This window comes from Anopheles stephensi, chromosome 2, assembly GCF_013141755.1.
Source record: "Anopheles stephensi strain Indian chromosome 2, UCI_ANSTEP_V1.0, whole genome shotgun sequence".
In the NCBI taxonomy this organism is placed as follows: domain Eukaryota; kingdom Metazoa; phylum Arthropoda; class Insecta; order Diptera; family Culicidae; genus Anopheles; species Anopheles stephensi.
The window spans coordinates 37,001,830-37,025,885 of record NC_050202.1 but is presented as its reverse complement, the minus strand read 5'-3'; the positions used below and the strand labels follow the sequence as shown (position 1 = coordinate 37,025,885).

The 24,056-nt window shown below is 44.7% G+C and overlaps 2 protein-coding genes and 1 long non-coding RNA gene across 8 annotated transcripts in view; 1 reads left to right on the top strand and 2 right to left on the bottom strand.

The window, feature by feature from the left end:
• LOC118517661 (protein hunchback) overlaps positions 1-16,566 on the bottom strand; it is a 35,890-nt gene extending 19,324 nt beyond the window's left edge. Inside the window, exon 1 of the mRNA XM_036064037.1 lies at positions 16,459-16,566. The gene's annotated coding sequence lies outside the window, so the exon portion shown is untranslated. The remainder of the gene's footprint in view (positions 1-16,458) is intronic.
• The window catches only part of LOC118517667, a 41,097-nt gene extending 24,347 nt beyond the window's left edge, over positions 1-16,750 (top strand). The window contains exons 2-5 of one of the 6 annotated variants that reach the window (XR_004908339.1): positions 7,506-7,804; positions 15,875-16,035; positions 16,473-16,550; positions 16,608-16,750. This is a non-coding gene — a long non-coding RNA (uncharacterized LOC118517667). The other 5 variants (XR_004908340.1, XR_004908341.1, XR_004908338.1 and 2 more) reach the window with 5 other exon arrangements.
• A 5,952-nt stretch (positions 16,751-22,702) lies between these two features.
• LOC118517657 (testis-specific serine/threonine-protein kinase 3-like) lies at positions 22,703-24,056 on the bottom strand. Its single transcript, XM_036064005.1, has 2 exons — positions 23,806-24,056; positions 22,703-23,737 (listed from the first exon to the last, which is right to left on the bottom strand). The coding sequence occupies exons 1-2, from the start codon at positions 23,896-23,898 to the stop codon at positions 22,727-22,729; spliced, it is 1,104 nt and encodes a 367-aa protein (XP_035919898.1). The 5' UTR covers positions 23,899-24,056; the 3' UTR covers positions 22,703-22,726.

Here is a 24,056-nt window from a genome sequence, read left to right as displayed (position 1 = left end):
TGCCACCGATTCCATAAAATAGTTTTAATTTTTTCACTCTGAATAAACTCTCCCAACACTAATAATAACCGATAACCGATAACCGATTTATATCACTCGGTTATTATTAATTATTAACTAATTAATAATAACGGAGTGTTATAGATTCACCTTTCTGGGAAATTTTACGGATAAATAACTTTTAAATTATTTTATATGTGATATTGTCATCCACTTTTACAACAATGCAGCAAACTCTAGTGAGATTTTATTTATTAAAAACTCTAGTGAGATGTTCCAATGATAAATCTGTTTCACAAATGTTTGCTGATTGATCAGCCAAGCAAGAGATGTAAGATGCCGGTTCGATTCTCGTCTAAACCAACTCATCCGTAGCGAAGCATAGCAACGCTCTGGTAATGGAATGAATATTGACCAAGCGATGGAATTTATTGCCCTGTATCCTTTTATGGCTAACAAGTGCCCAAAGAATTTGATGGAGTTTGCGAATAATTTTCATAGCCGTTATATGGTTTCCGTTGACAATGGTTGATAGTATGCTTTACTTAGTAATATGCCTCTTAGAACTAAATCAAAAGCATAATATCTGGCTCAACATACAAACTGGACCAACGAACCAAAGTTAGTGATTTAAGAAAACCTGATACCATGCCTGGAAGAATGGATGAATCTGGAATGGTCCCTTAATTATTGATGGAAGAACGAGTGATAGCCGATTATTTGCATGCTCATATCTCCATAGCACGTTGAACTGTTAGTGGGCGAATGATGATGATTACTCAATATATAATGTCCATGTCTTGTGTCTTTGAATGTTGTTTCCAGTGGGGAAGAAGGTCCTCAACCTCAACAGGAACACTTTTAATAAATAGATAGTTTTCAGTAGCTCACTAGCTTATTGATTATTATGTCGGTTGCGTTTCTTTAATTCTAATTAAACACAACAGATACAAAGCCCTTGATGGAAAATGTGTGAATTTATAGGTGGAGTTAATTGCTCCAATTGGGTGATTTAAAAATAATAGTAAAACAAAATTTACAGTACACTCTTTACTTGCAAATCTGTTCTTTTATTATGTGAATACCATATTTCAAATTCAAAGTAAGCATGAAATGCTTGCTGTAAAGTTTTCAGGAATAAGGACAAGATAACTCCTTTTACGAGGTAAAACGCACTGAAAAAACTGAGTGTAAAATGTATGGCAACTGAAGTTGAGACATTTTGTCTTTCACATGTGTCTTGAAATTGAAAGTCAAATAGTAGGAAACAAATATTAGACTCTGTAAACACGGCACGCTCTTCCGACTGTCCACTCAATCGAAAACACATGCAATTAACGACTTAACGTTAGCTTTCGAGCAAGGCGCAAGGCGGTACTTTGCCAATGTTTGTTTAAACTTATGCTTAAATGCTTGCAAACGAGCTTGTTGCGTTCTATTCTTAAAGTATGTTTTGTTCAGAAGACGCTTTTTAAAGGGTTTTTAAACGGTAGCTAACGGCCAATTCGATGCTAGAGCCTTTGGGGTTCTCAATGGTATATGGAGAGAGGAACAGGACTTTTACATAGCAGGACCTATTCCATTTTAATTAATATTGCTCCCCTTTCTAGGAATAGCAAAGGTTAATAATCAACAAAAACGTTTTAAATAGCAATGTGTTTGAATGCTCAACGTATTTTCAACAGATTTTATTGATACTCTTCGGACTCCACTAAGTTGTTGCTTAGGAGCAAGTGTATACCGCATAGTTGGATAGTCAGTCCTCGCTATGGGGGAACGGACCAGATGAGATTTGAAACTCTGTCCTGCCGTGTGAAGTCGGGTACCATTGTTGCATCTAGCACCGAGCAGCCCCATGGGGGTCATCATACCACCCATGTATTCCAAGACTTTTGATATGGCAAACGTGTGCTTGAAAGATAGACGATCCTGTTAAGATTTGAAATAACCCCCTTCGACTATGAAATGGATGAAATACATTTGGAACACGCTTTCCATCCTAGTGTTTCTCCACTATTACGATGTTATTATACTGTGTTCGTAATGCGCGTTATAATGTTTGTATTGATTTTATTTGACGCGAAGGAATCCATCGGTATGTTGTGGTCCTTTCAGTTCCACAGTGAGCGGCCTTCAAGGCTTCTGACTGGAAATGAAGAGCTACCCAAGATTGACCCATAAATCCCCGATTCCTCGTGCGCCTTTTTTCCTTGGCCGTTGTTTCGTTTCGTGCACCGCGCACCAAACCCACGAATGAACGGATGGCAGAAAGGTTAACGATATATTGCGAAGCTTTTGCATCTATGGCAAAAGTCTTCCCAGGTAGCTTGCGAAACCGAACCAGGCTGCCAACGGTCGGTGTGAGGGGATTGCAGCCTAAACTTGATATTTTCCTTCGCTTCAAACTGTCAAATGTAGGTGAAACGGGTGGAAAACCTAAAAAACAATACACACTGCTCATGATCCCATAGTGTCCATCCGTTTTCCATTCTCCCCCCCCCCCCCCGATGCTCGATGCTGTGGCACAATCGTGGCACTAGATTCAGTGAGCCGTAGCAGCAGTACACGGCCAGCCGTCCAGCCAGCCAGCCGGCCAGCCTACCCGGAGCCCTCAGAATTGGTGAGCTAGCCATGATGGACGATGTTCCCATAACATAATTTCCACTTCTTTATACGGTAACGACCAGAACTGGAGGAACCTCCGCGCTGAAACCAAATGACGCGAGCCACGGCAGCAGCGGTAGGGCTACAGCAATAGCAGCAGCAGCAGCAGCATACATTTGCCTTATTAGGTTAGGCCGAAACACTCGAATTGGAGGCTTCCTCGGATTGGAGGCCACCAATCATGCCAACGCTAAGGGAAACGGTTTCGTCGGATTCGGGGCCGATTTCGAAAGGTGGTGGAGATAAAATAGCGACGGATCCCCCTCGGTCCGTTCGGGGAAACCACGATCAAGTAAGGCACATTCAGCTGATGACGGTGATATTTCACACGCCTCTAGGAACTCTCTTGGCTGTTGGTGTGTTGCAAGCAGGTCTCCGAAATCAGGCATAGCGTACAGATCGGTATTCTTCTGGCATTGCACACGTTGAAAGCATCGCTGCCGATCGTGCCTTAGACGACGACATAGTTGTACCGTCGGTCTGGTCTATGTAAAATGCAGATGCTGGACAGTTTATGCTAGCTGTCATGCTGTTTTGCAATAGCGATTACTACCAGCGCTACTGAATCGGTTGGTAGGCTGCAAGTGAAGCTTATTGCATGACTTTTTTTTCTTCAATCGCAGCGCTTCAGATAATCACTCAGAATCTGAGCTTCCTGAGCTTTCATTTGAACAGAAACAACTACGATATGGTGTTGACTAACATTCGTTTCGATCATTCGACCACAAGGATTTTGCAATAAGCCGAGCACATCCCAGGGATATTTTCTACGTCCATACACGATCGTACTATCGATCTTCTTTCTTCTTATTTAGCCGTCCCATTCTCTTCCACCTTTTCACTCGCAGTCGATCATCGAGGGTCTTGCTGAGGGAGCGTTTTGGTGTTTCCCCATCCACAACCAACAACTTTAACAGCAGTCTCGTGACATACTTTCCAGCCACACTCAACCACCAGTAACCGACCGACCGACCAGCCAGCCAGCCAACCCAGTGAACTAGTGAGCTCCATAGCCAAAGGGGAAGAACGTTGCCATGGTTGGGGGAGGGGGGAGGGAGTCCATTAGAAACCGGCCGCAGCCTACGATCCCAGCGGCTGAGGCCTACCCATTCCCTCCTATCAAGCCTGCTGCTCCCATGCCGATTGAAATGTCCCAGTTAAGCAAAGGTGAATCAAAGCTCTTTGGGTTGGTTTGGCAAACACGTTTTTCTATTCTTTTTTTTCCTTCTTCTTCTTCGGATTCCCCGGACTGTGGCAGTGGTGGCTGGCTGGCGGTGGTGATGGTAGTAGTAGTAGTGTGTGCCTTTTTATGCCTGTCGCTGGTTACATAATAATCCACGGCCACCGTCGGTCGGATCTGGTGGAGGTTAAAACGAGGCAAAAGAGTGGGAGATGCTGCAACACGAGACTGGATGATTGTGTGGCTGGATTCGGCTGGGAAGATGCGATGTGCGTTACCCTGATTTTTTTGTTTCTTTTTTCCTTTCATAGGGTAAATTAACATTTTTAACTGCTTTACATTTTTTCGCTTTACTATGCACAACTTTTTGCAGCATTTGTTCTTAAATGCGTTTATCAGAAAAGAAATAAAAGAAAATATAAGAAAGTTTATCAGAAAAAATGTGGCCAAGACTGAAATCTGCTCCACCTGCCTCTCGAATCTAGCTTAAGAGGGTTATACGGTTAGCAATGATTCAAATATCACAGATAATACATAATTTACTTATGCTCAGTACAAATATACATAACCAATAAGGATAATATTAACCGAAAAGTGTAACCTTATGTTTCTTTGATTTATTGCTACAAAGATATGGCGTAATAAGATATAAAGTCCCTCTAAAAGTCCTAGTTCTACAACATGTATGATCTACATAAGACCGTAGAACGATTAAAAAAACTTAAAAATGTCATTTTAATGGTGTCATTTCATATCAGTTTGGATCCTTCTAAATTCTTCCATGGGAAGTTGATTTAGCACTTAAAATGTTCATTATTGTAAGTTTTATTGTGTTATTATAGCATCGTTATTGTAACGGTGAGTGTAAAGTTCCACAGCCAAGCTGCAAATTTCCCCTAACTGAATGCGACATTCCATTGTATGATTGCAACTATTCAAATATTTTACTGTCCAGTTAAAGTATTCCATCGAAACCCTGTATCCATATTTGATTTATCTTTGACGCCTCAGCTTCTCTAGATGACCTAATTCCACACATGAACCTGAAGATTGGCGTTGTACGGTTCAAAGTGATAAACCAGACGTCGTTTTAATCATGTGACTACCCCACCTTTTGGGCAAGCCAAAAATGGCAGGCATGACCTAAGAAGTGCTTTACAAACCAAGAAGAAAAAGGCATGATAAAGCTTCTTGAAAAAAGGGCCTTCGCCAAGCTTAAGAGACGCACTGCAAATTTCTCCAAAATGTATATAAAATTCCATTGAATGATTGCAAAGTTCTGCCACATACTTGCACTCTTCCACTATCGGTTCAAAACAGTCCCCTGAGCGATTATAAACTAGAAAGCATCTAGCCTCTAGCCCTAACACCTAATCTAGGGAAAAAAAGGATTACACCGTTTCATTTTGCTGGATCGTAGAATGGTTTCGAACATCAAACTAATGCATTAAAATGGGGCAAGATAATGGCAAATCTAGATATCAATCACAAACTCCGTGACGGCAATAAAAAGGTGCCTCCGTCCCAGAACTCATCGTTTACGAGCTTATTAACGTTTTGCATTCAATTACAGTCAGGTCCGTTGCCCCAAGGCAATTGTTTCATTTCTTATTCATATTCAGCGCTGCCCCTTTCATGCTGAAACGTTCCTTCATTAACTCTTCCAATTTGTGTAGGTTGAGAAACTACAAGTAGAAAAAAAATGAAAATTAATAAATAAACCGATCCCGACGATTTCAAATATTTGCAAGCAACTGGTACTGTTTTTACCTGGCAAGAATAATTTAAAAACAGCAGCAGGAAAAAAAAAAACATCCGAACTAACTGTAAAAAGCTTCTTCTTCGTATTCCGATTGGCAAGCTGGGCAAATAGGTTAAGAAGGACTCGGTACAGTGGCTTGCACAATTACACTAATTAATCGTCTCCGGATATGTATATACATTTTCCGACAACCCTTTGCTGATGCTGCTTCTGCTGCTGCTGAAGTGCGTATAAATATTTGATGACACCTGAGGGATCATTGATGTACCAGGACATCAGGTAAAAGATGTTCGAAATTAGATGGAAACCTTTTAAATTAGCACACAACCATTACGGCGACAACGGAGCACCATTATGTCTATATTCTCCTGGCTGTTTTTTTTTTGGTTTTGGAAACCTGTCCTTTGCTTTGATCAGTGTGGTCAGCGCTGGTAATGCCCTTTTTTGCTGAAGAAGATAACTTGAATCCTTGATGAACTTCCAGTAGCATTACTAATGTACTGTTTGCGGGTCTTTAAGAAGACGACAAGTCTTCCTATAGCCCAGCTTCATGTTACATTAGTGCGTATAAGTTTGTAATAGAGCATTTAAATATCTGTTTTATTGTTGGTTTTATAGGTGCGTTAAATTGATTATGGAGATAGACGGCCAGAATGAATTAATTGGTTTGACAAATCAAATGAGCAGCCACGCTCACCGAATCACAACAAGGCCAGCTCATACAGCCAGCGCTGAGTTCAAAACAGTATGCAGAAACTGAATACTTGCTGAAGCATGTGAGCACAGAAATAGAAAATAAGGTCAATTTCTCTCGCTCGTCGCTCGGCCCACCATCCCTGTCCGGCCATACGATCGTTTTCGCTCGCTTGGTTCGGTCTCTCCGCTCAGCATATCCCAGTGCATTATCGTTCGCACGACTGCTCACTCACATGAAATATGCAAAAAAAAGCACACACAACATGGTCCTACGGTGATGAGCGTCCAAAAACTCACACCCAAGCAGTGTTCTGAAGACCGACCACCCCATCAGCGTGTGACGTTACACGTCGAGGAGAGTCGCGCGATTCCTCCGATCCAACACGCGGGAAACTAATTCTCATTCGCATACGCTCACCCACACACACACACACACACACATGAGAGGAACAATCCGTGGGCCAATGACCAACTAAATCGGTTGACTGTATGAGCGGTGCCAGGTAGCGGGGAGCGAAACGAAACGTAGCGAGGGGAAAGGTTCCAGACCGTTGGGTAGGCTTGAAGTGGCTTATCTAAGCGAAATCCGAATAGAAATCTAGAAAGACAGCGCGAAGACGACGGTATACCCCATAAATATGTGTGTGAGCGGAGGGGTATTCGATCATGACAGGGAGGAGGCAACCCCACTTGTAACGTCATCACGCTTGGCAGTCGGGAGTGTACATCGTTGTGGTTCACTACTACGCGCATTGAATGAATGAAGCGAAAGTGAGTTAAGCTGCTGCCGACTGCACATAGGCCACGCACGTTTGCGCGAATGAATATGTTGGGGCAGCAAAGGAGGGCTGAAATACCGCCAACCGTTCCCTCTCGTGTGTGAGTACGATAAACCGGTTTCTCTAGTGAGTTGACCGGCCGTGGAAGTGGGGTAACCACTACTGGTGGAGAATGGTCCCCGAGCCCTAAATCTCTCGAGATGGGGAGGAGGGATTAGCGAGAATTTTCTTCTCCACCGTCCTTCCGTTGGAGAAACCGTTTGAAACGAGAGTAAAACTCTGCCTGTCCACGCGGTAACAGAGCGGGGTTCATAACAGGTGTTGAGATTGATGGCAGCTAGTTCTAGTTTTCTATTAGTTATCTTATCAATTTTGAGAAAAAAAATACTAACATGACTTTATATTTTATTTTCTATTTTTGCAGACACACCCAGGATATATCCCAATTTTTGTCCGGAGTTTATAATGACGTTTGAATAACCACCGTGCTGCACGCAACACAGCTAGAGACGCAAGTGTAAATGTTTTGAAAACGAGATAGCAAACACTCCTATGGACCCAATTGGCAATTCAGTCACTTTCAGAGCCACCGGCAAAGCTAGACTGTCCATCAACTACCAACCAACTACACCCGCCACGGGGGTGCCCTGGCGCGCGCGCCCTGGCTGTTGAGGGTTTATGAGCAGATCTCATCGATGATGAACGTCACGCCCTGAATCACCAGTAAGTTTAGCGAGACAACCTATAACTTAGCCGCTTGTTGTACAAGTAGTGGCGCGAGAGCGATATGTACCACCGCCACCACCACTCTCTTTTGCCTGTGCTGAAATCCCCGCCCGGGTCCCAGGGAGTGATCCGCTTCCATATCACGGGCTTTCTCCCGGAGGTTCCCGGAGGTTGTCCCAGTTACAATGGCAACAAACGCAGAATATGAACAAAAAAAACTCCCCATCCAGAGGAAGACCTCATAACATCACTTTCTCTTTGTTGCACAGGATGGGTATCCAGATCCAGTGGTAAATTGCCATTTTGTGTTCAGTATTGAGGTGCTGGGCGATACTTTGCATTTGTTTTTTTCTTTCTGTGTACATGAATAGTTATGAACTACATGAACTAAACTGCCTGTAGGACTAACTATTGCATCCTAGGTTAAATCGCTAACCGTGGGACAAAATGAAGGGAAGAACTACCTTGCCGTTTCATTTGTTTTATTCTGCTGTGTACTTATGTTTCGGGGATTCCTCAGATTTAGAAGTAGCGGACTTCACTTGACATGACTGATAATAAATCACATTCGTCCTATTTTTCCATACGGAGAAGTTACCAATCAGCTAAGGATGACTAATGTCAAGAAAAATTCTGAAATAATAGACCAAGAGAGAGGTCATCATGGATTTTCTGTTCAAGAGTTGCATAATGAGAGAGTAGCTAGAGTAATCCATAGAATGGATCACTAGAGTCTCTGACTCTATGCGGTCCGATGACAAACTTCACACGGCAGGCCCGGGGACCAAATCCTATCCGGACCACCTATCCGTGCCCAGGACTGACTATCAAGCTACGGGAAATATCAAACTAGAACTCAGAATTGGCAGGTCGACCTTTAGAGGTTGTAGTGTAGGATTATCGGCATCAAATGATCTACTTTAGCTCGTTGAATCTCAGCGATTGGTGATAAACAATTGTAAAAATACTTATTCTAAATGAATGTTGAGAGTTCTTTGTGGTCCGTAAAAAAATTGATTAAGTTAACAAATAAACAAATTTGTAAGGAACGACCAAGCCGTCCCTATCTAGTTTAAAAAAAAAACAAATGCTCTAGCTGCCTTCCGTTCGCGGTGCTTCAAGCTCGTAACTCTACGCTTCTCCTATTTCTTCATTCTTAAATTGATACATAATTTATAAATGTTTGTAGTGAGTTATGCCTATAAAAGACCACTCTGACTCTGACGATAAATTAGAATATATTCGATAAAATGAATTTAAAATACATCTTTAAAAATAATCACTCAACAAAATTATCAGCAAATTACACGTGTTTACATTGCGGCGGTAAATAAACATGGTTTGCTAACCTCTGTCAACCCACCAGTTCCACCAGAACTGTTGTTTGTAATTGCCAAGAACTTGCCAAGAATGATTGAGAGCGAAAATTATTTAAATGAGGTCAACGAACCTTCGATTAGAGGGGTTGCGCGAACGAAAGTGGAGACTCAAAAAGTGGCAGCAGCAGCAGCAGCAGCAGCATCACACATATGTGTGTAGCGCAATTGCGTAGCACCACCAGGCTGAGTTACTCAATTCCCCTCTCGATCGCTCGCTCTCGCTTGTTCGGACTCGGTAGGTGCCTTTAAAGCACTCACGCGGTTACATTGCACGCGACACACGACGCCGCGCACCACGCACGGTGTCGACGCATCGAGTGCTCGCTCGATCTCTTAGGCAATGGCTCATTACCGTGACGTCATGATGTTTTGACTCGTGCACTATTTCAACTGCAACGGTTCAGAACCTGTTTGAGCGGTCGGGGTCGGTACGGGCATAGGCGAGCAGCATATTTACTCTCCGCACGCGCCTCTGTTGCCCCTACCGGTTGCCGGTCGTGATATCGCAGCGAATGCAGCAGCATCGCATACGTTGCATACCAAAATCAGCTGATGGTAGTGGTTTCGTTGCTTTTCCCTTTTTTCCACATACTGCCGCCACTGGTTGTAGTTAGATAGTAAGACCTATGCTGCTGGTGGTGGTCGCCTGATGGGGTGTCTGTGTTGCAATAAATAATGGCTACGGCAACGGGGCGGTACGTTTCGGTATAGTTTTGTGAATGGGGTTATTTTTGGAATTTTCGGCGTATCCAACGGTGTTCAATTGGATGCAAGAATTCATTTTCTAGTTCAAGGTTAAGAACGAACAATGCGCATTTTCGTGCTTTCCTTGACTAAAACTATGGGCCGTGTTATGGAGACGCCTAGTGTTTTGTACTCCGTTAGTGAGCCTAGTTAGCAGCCATGTGTCAACATGTTATCATACATCAATTATTATATAAAATAATAACAAAGTGAGCAAAGTTTGCTGCTTGCTCTTAAATATTACTATATATGAATTCCGGTTTAAAAATTCGTTAATACTTCGATATTCAATTAATTAACATATTTCTGGTATAATAAGCGATGTTAGGGATAAATACGAAGCAAATATTTAACGATCATATATATTGCATTCCCGACAAAGATAATACGGGGTTTTTTGGCTGGATCGATCCTCGAGTATAGTTGTTTTGTTTAGAGTTTTAAGAAAATGTCGCAAGTCACGTGACCTGCCACGTCTAATATACGTAGGTTTATTGTAATATAACCATTCCTTCCTATCTATATCGCTGTTGCTTATTGAATCTCTGTCTTCATCTCTATCTTGCGAATCTTACATCTATCGAATCTCTATCTTACAGCATTGAATCTCTCCCTAAGAATCCCTTTGTTATCTTCGTTTATCGCTGTAAGTAAGTCCAATACCATCGATAGTCCTTTTCTTCTGTTCTGTTCTGTTTTACGTACCTTTCCGTCACTTGCGTGTCAGGCTTAAGTAACAAAACCTATGCCTTATGGCCAGAAAGACTCTCCCCTTAGAGCACAAACGACGTTCAACAACTGTCACCATCTATCTGACTATCCTACCTTTAACAGTTCCCGTCATTTTTCATTTTAACAGTTCCCGTCTTTGTCCCTATCTTTGTAAATTCTTAAGATCTCTCTCTCTCTCTCTCTTTTTCTCTTCTCAAGAACCACTGCTAGGTCTTGCCGGGGCCATCTTAATAGCTTGCCAAATTTCTTACATTAAAACCCAGTAGTTAGATAGTTTATTCTTACTACGGAGGAAAGATCCAAGTAGGATTTGATGCTCTATCCTGTCACTTAAAATTAATAATAATAACATCGTTAGAGGTCGTGGTTTATGGTGAATATCTTTAGATTCTTCTTTTTCTTCTTCTTCCTTGGCACTACCACTTCGAGAGGTCTCGGCCTGCCATTTCTGGCTTTCTGTGACTTGAGTTTACCCGTAGCAAAGCCAGCAAAGCGTCAGCCCGAGGCGGTCTGGATGGGATTTGTTCCCCGGTCCAGCTGTGTGAAGACCGGCGCCGTTATCGCCTCGGCCACCGGACCGCTCCATGTCTTTAGATTAATAGACTAAATTTATTAGACATAAGATTAATACCAAATAGTCGATGGAATGTTAAGATGTTGATTGCTTGCTTTTACCATATTTTGGAATTGTTGTACGGATCAAAAGTATTGAAAGCATTAGTTTCAGAGCTGGATATTGGGATGATCTAATGGGAATGTCCATCATTGTATCTTTAAAGTTGTGTTAAATTCGGGTTGTTAGTCATGCGATGATAAAACATTTACGACAAAGCGCGTCAAGAGATCTTCCCATATAACCATTTTTTTACAGCAATTTAATAGTGAGTACAGACAACTATTAGTAGTTCTGTCCACTACTAAGCTAACGTCACCCGCCTAATGTCACTCTCTAAGATATGCATTGTTTTGACTAACTTACTTGCCTCTTTGGTTGTTATCGAGCAACAGCGCTAGGTACAAAATGAAATCATCGATAGTAGCGTATCCAGGTTTCTCGGCGGTTTCTCATTAGACCAGTGCCGTGTTACTTACGCCACTGCGCTCGCCCCACTGGCTTACCCGTCTGGCAAAATGAGGTCAAAGAACTAGTGCCACTTGCTGCTGCGAACGGCGACGAGCGATAGTGGAATGGAAAGAGATCGTAATAGCAGCAAGAAAAAAAAAACAAAAGCACAAACACATTCAGCGATCATAGAAGAGGCGATCGATGGCCACTACAAGCGCGAGCCATCTTATGTAATGTGTGTGTGTGTGTGTGTGTGTGTGGGTCGCCTGTGCGCGGAATAATTCGTAAAAGGTCGCACGAAAAGAAGGGATATACCATCAGCCCGAACACGAAAAGCGCGTTTTGAAAAAGCCATAGTACACACGCGGGCTGCATTCGCGTCCAAGGCACGACGGCATTGCATTGCTCCAAATGGCGCTAGAAGTAGGCGCGTCTCCTACCAACTTGTTGTTGTTGCTCCTCTTGCGCTAACTCTCGTTTTCACCAGCGGGTCGGTGGGAGCAGCAGCAAGCAAGCAATAGAATTTGTGCCACCAGACTCCCACTGCCTCCACTACCATACCCTCCCCCCCACCTCGCCGACCCCACTTCACCCTACTCGGTGGCAGCCATTTTCCCTCGTTATTTACTATTCTCTATTCTCGCTGGTTCGCTGGTTTGCGCCAGCATTTGTCTGCTTGCTGCTGGTCGCTGGCGTCACTCGTCCACTTCGGAACGGAGCGAAGCCAACATCGGAGGGGAGCTCCAGAAAGAGAAATAGAGAGACGTCGTGACACACACACACACACCGAGACACTGGTCCCTGATGAGGGGGGGGACAAGAGATTGTGGAGAACGGCGCACGCCGCTCGCTGTTGGGGCAGCGCTGCAAAATGGTTTCCAATTTGTTCAGCAACGATTGCATAATGCATCTGAATCCGCGATCGCGGCTAGGTTTTGCGTTAGCGGAGTGTTCGACCTGTCATAACCTGTCGCATTTTCTCCGATATCGGCGGCGTCGGTCCAGTGGTCCACAAACCATCCCCACAATCCAATCTATCAACTTGGAGCGCGAGGAGGCGGGGGGAGGAGAGACGGGGCACAACTTTTTCAGTCTTGCCTCACCACCTGTTTCGTTGCCTTTTTCGAAGGGAAGCTGTGGATCATTAATGCACACGAGGTCCGGCGCGGCCTTTCGCCATTTGTGTGCTCCACGTGGCTTTGATTTCGAGTTACGCATCGCGTATTGCCGTGCGTTATATGACCCATAAGCGAGCACGCCATTTTTTTTTTATTTCGCTTTTGGCGTGTCGGCCAGTCCACCACGCACAACAGTAGTGGCCTAGATAAAGCGCAGCAGCAACAGCGGTGTAGATCTGGGGCTGGTTGAGCTTGTTTTTCCATTCATCTAAAACCTATTGGTGGCCTAAACCGCCACCACCGTTCCATGGGTGGCGGCGTATCGAGTATTGTACGTATACCTCGAAGTCTCTGTTTGCCTGCTTGCCGGTGGCACTGCACATCGGGACTGCACTCAGCGAGTTGCAGCGCCTCGAGAGTGCCCGGTGAGTGCGATGGGGTAAGCGTGAGCTACCCGTAGGGAAACGCGCGCGTTGGAGGGCCTAACCTAAGCAACTTGTCGTTGTGTCGAAAGAGGATGGCGTAATGTTCGCTTGTGCGCCGACGAACGCGGCAAATCAGGTCACAGCGAACAAAACCATAACCCCACTCAATGCGCGTGAGTATCGCTTGCACACTCGGTGAGAGTGTGTGCCGGGGTTTGATGCCGGGGTTTGATCTCAGTCGGTCGTCGACTTGTGTCGAGCTTCACTTGGGTTGCTGTCCCGTCACCACCCTCCCGACCCCGGTCGGGTCGGCCGCTCTTACCCTACCCAACCCATTTACCCATTTTAGCAGCGCTCATGCTCTTTTTTGCATCGCCAGTGCAGTGCAGTGCCATCAGCATTAGCAGTAGCTCAGCAGCAGTAGACAACACTATTACGGGTTCAAAAATAATACTAGTTCGGTAGCGAACGAACACTTTTTGGCGCGCACTCGCTGTCGACGGCAGGCGGCGGCGGGTGTGATGCGGTCGGATGGCCGACCGGGGTGGCATTTTCCTTCAATTGTGCTCGCTTTTAATTTCTTCGCTTATTGCATTTTCTCTTTCTATCCACGTGAATGTACGCCGCCGTGTACGCCGCTCGAGCGCCCAACCACTTCGCAGGCCACCCCTTCTTAGCTGTGTTCGTGCGCTTTGCACGGGTATGAGTGCGTACGGGCAAATATAGGTCAGTAATGTAAAAGCGGCTTCCTCCACACCACAACGCCGTGCGGTGCGCCGTTTTAGCCGCTTTCTCGTCGCACACCACCTCGGCTTCTTCCTGCTCGCGCACTTTCCCAATACGTCGTCGTCGGTGTGCTGCCAGCCTGCCTGCTCACGTTTGTGAGGGCACTTTTTGTCTTCTTTTTTGTAATTTTAACCCACATCACATGCCACATGCCTCTTCACCTTCTTCGCTTCGCTCGTCCCACCCGTCCTTTTTTGCTTGCTGATAATCCGCGTAAATCCGCGCGCCGATCCCATTCAGAGGATCGGTTCGCGATCATCCTGTGTCTCAAGGGAAATGATCGTAAGAAGTTACGTCGTACCGATCGAGCCGATCAATCGGATTAGCGCAAGTTCTGGTGCCCGGTGTGTTTATCGAACAAAAAAAAAAACGGACAGCCCCGAAAATCGCAATCCGCCCCTGTCGCAATATCAGGACGAGCACAATTTCTGCTAGCGATGCGGAATAGATTTGAACCACAGCAACACTGGACGATCTTTATGCTGCTTAAGCACAGAGGCGTGGAGAGCGCGTGAATTAATTGCCGCACCATGGGCGGTGGGGTAAGGTAACTGATGGCCGGCGCTGAAGCGAAGCGTCGAAGCGATTCCGCCGGACAGGAGAAAATCGGTCAGAATGGTTTGCTCTAATTTTTCGCTTTCCTTTCCATTTACATCAGAGCACTCACGTCGGTGCTCGTCTGCCGTATGTGTGTGCGAAGCGAAGCAGGAGCAAATCGTCATAGGAAATGTGTTTGTGTGTGTATGGCTCTATTACCACCGCCCTATGGCAGATGCTCCCAATCGACATGGCGATTATTGTTCAGGAAGGTTGGTGTGGTCGGGGGTCGTCACTCCCGAAACCATAACGCACTTAACGTATGGTGTTGAGGGTTGACGATGTTGATTTTTTCATATCGATACTTGTTATTAATTGGCCACCTAGCAAAGGTTTACAAAAGGCGTTCGTTTTAAAGGTGTTTTAAATTATTTGTTCGCCCCTTTTTGGTTGTACAGCTGGGCCCGATTCTTCTGCTGACTGGCTGATTGTGGTTTTTGAATGAAAATTTAAAAAAACAATAAAATTGCCTAATTTTAGCTATGGAACTAATAATCAACGTATTGACTTATTTTGTTGTTGTAAAAATTAGCTGAAGATCTTGGATTTATAAGGATGTCACCAGGATCACGATCATGGTGACGATCTTTTTTTTTAACATTGCTTGTCGCATTGTATTTCTATTTTAATTAGGTGCTTTATCCAAGCCCAATTATTTGGTAATTCATGTACGATCACAAAATTGTCTGCCATACCCCTTAAGGTGATCTTAATGTATTGTCCTCTACTGTGTCTCTATTCAATTAAATAGAACATCAGCGATTTTAGCTAGTAAAATCGTTATATACTTATCGTCAACATCGGCGGATCAAACTAAACTAAGCAGATGCTTAAGGTCCCAAGCTTTCAAAGACCCCCAAGGAATCCCAGTAACATGGGTGTGAGGTCCTTAATGCCTCGATTATGATGAGTGTCCCGCACTCTGTAAGGAGCGTCGTATAATACATCCACTTGAGCTTTGTCTCTGGCCCAGTGAATGAATTGGACATGTTAGGGGCCTCCAACTTGCATTTTGCTTAGTGCCTCCACAGGGGCTTTATCCGCCACTGTTTGATAAGCCCATTTGCTGTGGGAGTGGATCAGTTTTAAGTAATTTTTTTTGTACTGGATAGAGTGGATCAGGTTTAAGTATTTTTTTTTAAAGCATCAGTTAAGTATAGGCTTGACGCCGTTTTTTCAACACAATAAATATGTTATTATGTTATTTATTTCAATATCAGAACCAGCTCATCTGCTGCATCTTATAAATTAACAACAACACAAGCATGATTTTAGAGCCGTCCGGTGGACGGGCGTTAATGGCGTCGCTCTTCACACCGGATATCGCATACCGCCCTGAGTGGAGCCCCGCAAGACGTGTGACTGGCTATTCAGGATACAGGTAAATTTAAGTCAAGAAAGCCAGAAAATGGTTCTCTCCGACGTTTTGAGATTTTAGTTCCAAATACGAAGGTGCGTAAGGCAACAAGGTTCATCAATGAATTGGTGGGATAAGAAAATGTCTCCCAACCACAGTTCTACAAGTTTAGCAATTTTGTACGATTGCTTGTTGCAGGAAGATTTAGTTTAGCCTCTCTTCTGTTCATATAGTTAATGTTTGAATAGAGGACAATATGCAAGTGTTTTAAACATAGAGACACTTGTGTTTTATAAGCTACGAACAGGCTGCAATAATAGAACCGAAGCACATCAATTTGAACTGTATCATTATCATTTATCTCAATTCTATTCTCCAAAGGTACCCAGCTGTTTGTAAATCAATAATATGTGTAATAATCAATTTAAAAGTACATAAAATACTAACCTTTGCTATTGTAGATCAGCAGCTGTATTTCCCTCTCTATCCTGTCCACCTATCGACCCCAAGTTCGACGCTACATCGGTGTAAGACGGCCGGTTAAGTAATAGCGCCACCACCACTAGTAGAGATTGCTAAATTCTTGCTTTCTTCAGCAGTTTAACTGTACTGCCATAATTTGGACCATCGCACACAAGGCCGCAACACCACCGATCAATTCCGCTGTCCGAGCGCTGGACTAGTATTTCACGCGCAAACAGAGCGAACACACCATTCTTGGGAAAACCCGTTGCATTAAACCAACAATAACAAACAAACGAAACAAAACGAAATGATGAACCCCGCTTTGGTGTGGAGTGTCATACATTAATTGAATCTCACTGCATGTTTTCCTTAACAACAAATCCAACTCAAATTGGAGAGAATTCATTCATCACTAGGGTGGGTAGTCAGAAACGGACGAGGGGACAGAGAGAGAGAGAGAGCACTTAAACATTTACATTTAGTTTGTCGTTTTTAAACCTGCTTAAACGTACCAACAATAATACTACGCAATATTATAACCAAAACAGGTGTCACCTTGTTGGTATCAATGGTGAGTAACGTTTCATTGGAACAGCCAAAGCTCCGGCAGAGATTTTTAACTGTTTATCGTTTTCGACACAGCCTTCTTCGACCGTCACTTGTCACTCATACGCTAGTTAAACTAATATTTGAACTTATTAAATTCTTGCAGAACCTGCACGTAACCGATAGAATTAGTGTGTCGGTTTCGAATCCGCAGCAAAAAAAGCTTCTCGAAGTACTTTTAAACACCAAAATAACTCACGCACGCAATACAGCCTGCCGATGGTTCGTGTCCCGACTAAAGCCTGAATTCATTTCCCCACCCTACAGGGGGCTGCTCTAGGGAATATGGTTCACACTTGTGCATTAAAAAATATCCTTTATCTGGGCGTGCTGCATTGCGAAAATTACACTAAGTTTAGATAAGTTTAAACTCTAAACTATTAAAAGCAGCTTGGAACATGGTTTAACAATTTAACAATCAATGGTACACCGAATCAGGCACTCGAATCACACACACAGTCAGACAAACAAACAGGGTGGGGGGGGGGGGGGGTCCTAGTGGCACATGTAGCGGAACACATGGAAGGAAAAAGACACATCTCTCTGTTCCCAATAAACGCACTGTACATAAACAACGATTTGCTGTTTCCGTATAGTTTCACTCGAAAAGAAGGCTCATTTCGGCTCCATAACCTCCCTCCCCACAAACACGGCACCAAATTGTACGTATTTTATCCCGCTTTATCACCTTTGTACTTCACCACATCATGTACCCAATCACTGATTTGATTATGTTATCCTTTCTTCTTTCTCGGTGCACACGACTCACTTGAGGACACAAATTAAGTGCATCACGGTTTAAGTTAAGGGCTTGTAAAAAAAAAACTGTGTCCAAATTTCACTACACCAGCACCGATAGAGAGCAGATACAGCCATAAGTGCAATTTTATTGCGCATAAGGAAGTTCTTGCGGCGGGCGAACACGGGCGATGACGCGCCCTATTTTAGCAGGGATTATGGATAATGCTCGGGTCGAGCAGTTCGTGAATCGGTGGATTCATCTTTTGTTAATATTTTACGATTAAACAAACTGCACTGGTAGCTGTATCTTTGGTTCCGTTCCGCAATTCGTTTGGGCTATAATAAGGATGATTCAGTTTGATGCTTCCATGCACTCGATTGTTACACAATAGATTCCCCCACATTCTGGGAGGCCAGCAGCAAATTCTCTTCTACATTTGTTTACTTTTTTCACTGTTGGAACAGGTCGTAGTGGTAAAGGTAGCTTTCCGGCTGATTTCTGCTGTTCAAAAACACAAAACATTCACTTAAAACTTTTAATTACAAGCCCTATCCCGGTCAGACTGAATGTCAGCAGTTCCTACTTTTTCCTCATTTTCTTTTTTTATTAGTGGGAACTGTTCAGCACAAGAACCCGGCATCAGTGCACACTCTTTCCGAGCATAGGAAGGTTCGCTCAGTTGGCTTTGGTTGGAAAAGCTTGCATGGATGGGAGGGAATTTTTCTCTCCCCAACGTCAGAGGAACTGTCAGATCGGGTTCTGTCAGGAGCAAACCGGGTGGCCTGACACACAAACATTCCAAGGTACACACAAGGCACACAGCGCCCTTAAAAGCCGTTTTGGTTGGTTGGTGCCTGCCTGTGCTCACAACTACACATCCGAGTCCGAGCAAGGGAGGCGAGCCACACGCCGATCTATGATGAACTTCCATCCACTGGCACACTGGCGGTGACGTGAATGTGTAGTCAAATCGATCGAAATTATTCACCATTGCCCGAAATTCGGCGATGTGTGCATTCCATTTAGGCACGTAGAACGAGGCTGTATCTAACACCTTTTAACACACACGGCACACGACCGGACAAGGAATCTACCGAACAACCAGTAAGGGATGTGCCGCGTTTGACCTCCATATCCTCTCTTTAGCGGCCGTGCTTGGCTGTGACTGCTCCAACTGCATCGCACAAACCACCGAATTTCACTATTCCCGTTTGCCACACTCGGTACCCCGGTTAAACTTCTATCTTCTAGCGAGCACTGCGTAACGCCAAACCGACCCCAACCGAACCCGTGTGTTTGCGGCGCCGTCCACCGGGTAACGAAAAAGCGACACGATCGACGTAGGATGAAAGGGAATTCTGCTGCATCTTAGGAGCTTCTCATTGGAAGCCTGTTTCTTTGTTTTTTTTTTTTTTTTTGAGTTTGGTGGGTTAGGTTAAATCGTTCTTCGGATCGACCCACGTTTTACGACGGGCGACACTCGAATAGTTTATCGCGTGTATCCTTTGAGGATGGATACCGAGCTTTTCCTGCCTGCGATAGCATGAGCGAAGGCTGGGAAAACTCTCTCCACAGCACACTACTGCACACACGCACACTAAGCCACATCACCAACACACAGGCATACATACACACGCACGCACACACACACATACAAAACCGCTCTCGGATTTTTCCTGCTGGAGACCAAGTGCAGGATTCGAGCAGTGTATCATTCCACCATGGAACCAATCTAGGACATTATTATACACACATTCCGAACACGAACGAACGAACCGATGATGCTGACAGTCGAGCAGAAGCTTTCCGCCGGTGTTTCGTTGTTTGAAAATGGTGACCAATAACTGCCAAAAACACTTTGGTTATCAAAACGTTGTGCGCCTTCTTCATGCAACAACTACAACAACAACAACAACAACACCCCCCCTAAGGACTCGTAGCCGCCTTTATTCTTAATTTCACTTTCAACGCGCTACACAGGACAAACAAAACAAGCCCAGATACACGATCACTGTCGATTTCTAACCACGGCTTCTACTGGCCTCGGTAACATACACATTATTATCACATTCAACACGGACTCCGTACTACTATCCGGCTGGCCGTTATCACCCTGCCAAACACTGTCTCCGTCGGATTTTCCAACTGGATTATTTTTTTTTTTCTCCTGTATTTCACATATGTTTCACCCGATTTACGTGCGTAGCGCTCGCTATGTGCGCATCATGAGACGGAAAATCGAACTGAAACACGATCTCGTGCGATGCCGGCCCAAAACCACACCAAGCGCCAGGCACTCAGCGAAACCGGGGGGTAGAACTCACCCAGCACGCACCAACTGACGACGACGACGTCACTCACGACGGCTGTGGGGCTGCTGGTGGGTGAGCAGCGATGCGATGCTCCGAAGGTGGGGAAAACGATTTGTACCCGTGCGCTCATGAAAGCGAAAGTGCATCTGGCGATGGGGAAACCACGGCACTCACTCACTCACTGTGGTGCATATGGGTGCTGTACCACGCTTCGGTCACTCAGTTGTTTCTGTCTTCCTTCGAGCCTGCATCGAGAACCTGCTGCACTGTGCTTTAGCAGCGTGTCTAAGTAGTTGGTAACATTTATTTCTTTTTTTTTTTTGCCTTTTGTAGGAGATTATGTATTTTGTACAGAAACTGTGTAGTATTTATGGCATTTTCACAGATCTTGATTATGGTAATGACACCGTACATTATAGCCGATCTAAGCCAGAAAAGCATCCTGATCTTCAATTATTCTTAGCTATGTTTGCCTGATTTTTATATTCGTATTATTAATTGAAGAAAGCTAATAGATATGGAATAGTACTTTAATATGCGAACTGAATCTACCTCTAGAAGGAGATAATTCAATCGCTCTTCGACACGTGTAGCTACGCTGTAGAACTCACATTCTCTAACAGATTTTCGATTTCTTTCTCCTTAAATATTATATTACAAGTGACCAGGTCGCTCGAACCTCGGTTGCATCCGATCTTCGATAGATTGGAGACCTGACGGAGCTCTTTCCTAATCGGGCATGAGTCCGGCATCCTAGTCGCGTGCCCCGACTCTTATATCCTTCTGGCTTTGGCTGGCTTTGGGTCGGGACATCTTACTTACTTACTCATCAGGCGCTACAACCGCTTCGCGGTCTTGGCCTGCTGCAACAATCCTCGATATCTCTTCTTCTTCTTTCTTCCTTGGCACTACAACCTCGAGAGGTCTCGGCCTGCCATTTCTGGCTTTCTGTGACTTGGTTTTACCCGTAGTAAAGTAGTCAGCCTTACGCGTACGGGGAGGCGGTCTGGATGGGATTTGATCCTCGATATCGCTCACGGTTTATTCCGTTGAACAGCAGTGCCTCCTTCGGATGTTGCGCTTGCTTCGTTGTTATTCGAAGCAACGATCGCTATCTCGAGGTTTTCGTCATCAATTGATACTCCCGGTCTCCGAGTCCGCGTCGGTCTCCGTCAGAATCAGAGCAAGCGGGTACTTTAGATTCGTCGCATTGATCCTAGATCCAATCCTATGGGTATCGCATTTTATTGGGGTGTAGTACACTGCGCACTTGATCTGTCTCCACTATGCCTCACGACATAACACATAACAAGACTTTATGGACTGAGTCGCCTGGTGACATTTTGGTGGTGACATGGTCTTTCTAAAGGACTCCACACATACGGGTCGAAATATCCTTCGAACGTGGCTAAAAGGATTTCGTTAATTTAGCACAGCGCTCCAGCTTCAGAGCCGTATGGAACAAAGTGATTGAGTGTCGATCCGCTACCATGGTGTCATGCTGCATGACCATGCGTCATGGAAACCACTCGTTGAAGAGGCGGTATCGAAGACTCTCCGTACAGCTAAACTTCGCTAAATTGTACTCTGTTGCGAGACTCATCCCGTATCACCTGAACATCCAGGAGGACGCAAAGTGTCACTAGAGGTTTTATCAACGAGGGAAAGACCACACCTGGGACCAGATGCGACGACTGCAATCCGCGTTATCGCGGATGATCATGTCTTTAACTCTACGCCGACGATATGTATAAATCGGCAATCCTCGTACTCGTTATAAATAGCTTCGTCGACTTCATTTTAATTGCCAAATCGAACGATTGGGAATGCATCCGTGCGGGCTTTCGAGTTCTAAATAAGAAGGGGATGTCCTGTTTTCGTTTGTGAATGCTCTATGTGCAATCTGCAGTTACTGATGCTGCTTCTTCCCTGACGGCTCTTACCCAAAGTCTCTGTAAATAAATGAAAAAAAAAACCCCTGACGGTTCATCTGCAATTACTATTGCCCTGTCCTTATGGCTAGGTGGTTTTTATGGCTAGCTGCTCAGGTGGCTCTTGTGGTGGTAATGGTGGCTTATATCCCGTTAGTCCAGCATTTGTCTCCAAATGGGAGTATAAGGCAGATGCTTAATGCTATTGCCATCGCCACGTTGCTTTCTCCGATTGTTTGTTGCTTATGTTGACTGACCTGTGTACCTCCCGTAGTTCATCGTCCTGCCAGCTAGTGTATTCCTACATTAGAAGAACCATCACAGGTGGATCGCGATTTGAGGCATTTAATTTAGCACAAATTGGATTGAATCAAGGAGTACGCTTTAAGCCATGAAACCCTTCACAAGTCTAGGAAGAATCATCCTGCGATCTAACAGTGATCCATTCCTTTATCACTTCCATGATCTTAGCAGCCTGTACATGATCAACCTGTTGTGTCAACCTATTGTGATATTTTCGTTAAATCTGGAGGTCTTCTTTGCGAAGAGATCTCTTATTAATTTACAGAGCGTCGCTCAAGCTAGCACCTAGCTATCCAGTTCCCATCCGTCTCCTTGCCTTGGCAGATCAGTAATCTTTAATCATGTGTTATTAAGATTTATTTACTGCTTCGTAGCTTAGAATCCGAACCCTGGTCCAAAAGTGAGGTGCGCATAGACACCAACGAATCGGAATGCTTGGTGAAGCCTAATTTGGATCCCGTTTCTTTGATCACCGTCACCGACTGTTCGTCATTTTCCATTTGACGCAATTTTTCCTTAACCCGCTCCATATCTATGGAGGACCGGGCAAAAATTCTTGCTTCTGCCAGGGCCGAAAACTCCTCAGCATTTAACGATCTCAGCCGACGATCCTGTACCAACCAGTCGGAGACGAGAACCTCCTCAATCGTCCACCGAATCAAGGGATTCGGTTCGAGCAAACTCCTGACGAGCGTTTTCACTTCTGGAGATAACTTATCATTCACACGCGACCGAAACTTCCACGCTCGTGTCATTTGCTGCTCGTACACCTGACGCGTTTTGCCCTTAAATGGTACGGATTTGTTAAGCAGCATGTACAGCACAACACCAAGTGCCCACAGGTCCGACGCCTTTGGATTGTAAGGTTTTCCCTTCAGCAATTCCGGCGCCGAATAATCAAACGAACCGCAGAAAGTTGTACTCAGCTGGGGTTGTCGATTCTTCTCGGCGACATACCGCGCAAATCCAAAATCACTCAGCTTTACGTTCAGGTTCGCGGACAGCAGAATGTTTTCGCACTTGAGGTCGCGATGTGCGATGCCCGACTCGTGCAGATATTGAACGGCCAGGGCAAGCTGTCGGCACCAGATGCGTGTCTGCGGTTCTCCCAGTGGTCCATGCTCAATGACGAACGACAGCAGATCACCCATTTCGGCGAAACGCATAAAGATGCAGATCTTACTGCGACACTTCACGATGGCCTGTACGCGGATGATGTACGGATGGCGCACATGTAGCAGTATCGTCAATTCCCTTGGGAGGAATCGTTTGCGGAACTTTTCGCTGCACTTCTTCGTGTCAATCAGTTTGCAGGCTAGTGTTTCGAGACAATTGTTTCTTCGGTTGTGATATTCTACCAGATGCACCTAGGAGGAACATGCGCGAGGTATTATTCGGTGAGCTTCTTCAGAGTCCAGCAGATACCGTAACATACCTTCGAGAATGCACCTTCACTTATCCGCTTTATCCACCGATACCCCAGCGCTTCTATCGATGGAGGTATGGGTTGCTCTCCCTGCACTGACATTTTTTAACTTAAGGTTCCTGATTTTGTGTTTGGCTCATACAAACTTTACTCCTGAATGAGGTTACACATGGCAATTTCGATAGAATTGGTTATTGTTTTTGATTGTTTTGTCCAAATGTTAATAGCACACGTCAATCGCACACCTGCTGCTACCGAAT

Coding starts and splice junctions, on each gene's coding strand:
- LOC118517657 (XM_036064005.1), bottom strand. CDS start 23,898: ATGTCAGTGCAGGGAGAGCAACCCATACCTCCATCGATAGAAGCGCTG. Junction 23,738..23,805: donor GTGAAGGTGCATTCTCGAAG/GTATGTTACGGT, acceptor TGTTCCTCCTAG/GTGCATCTGGTAGAATATCA.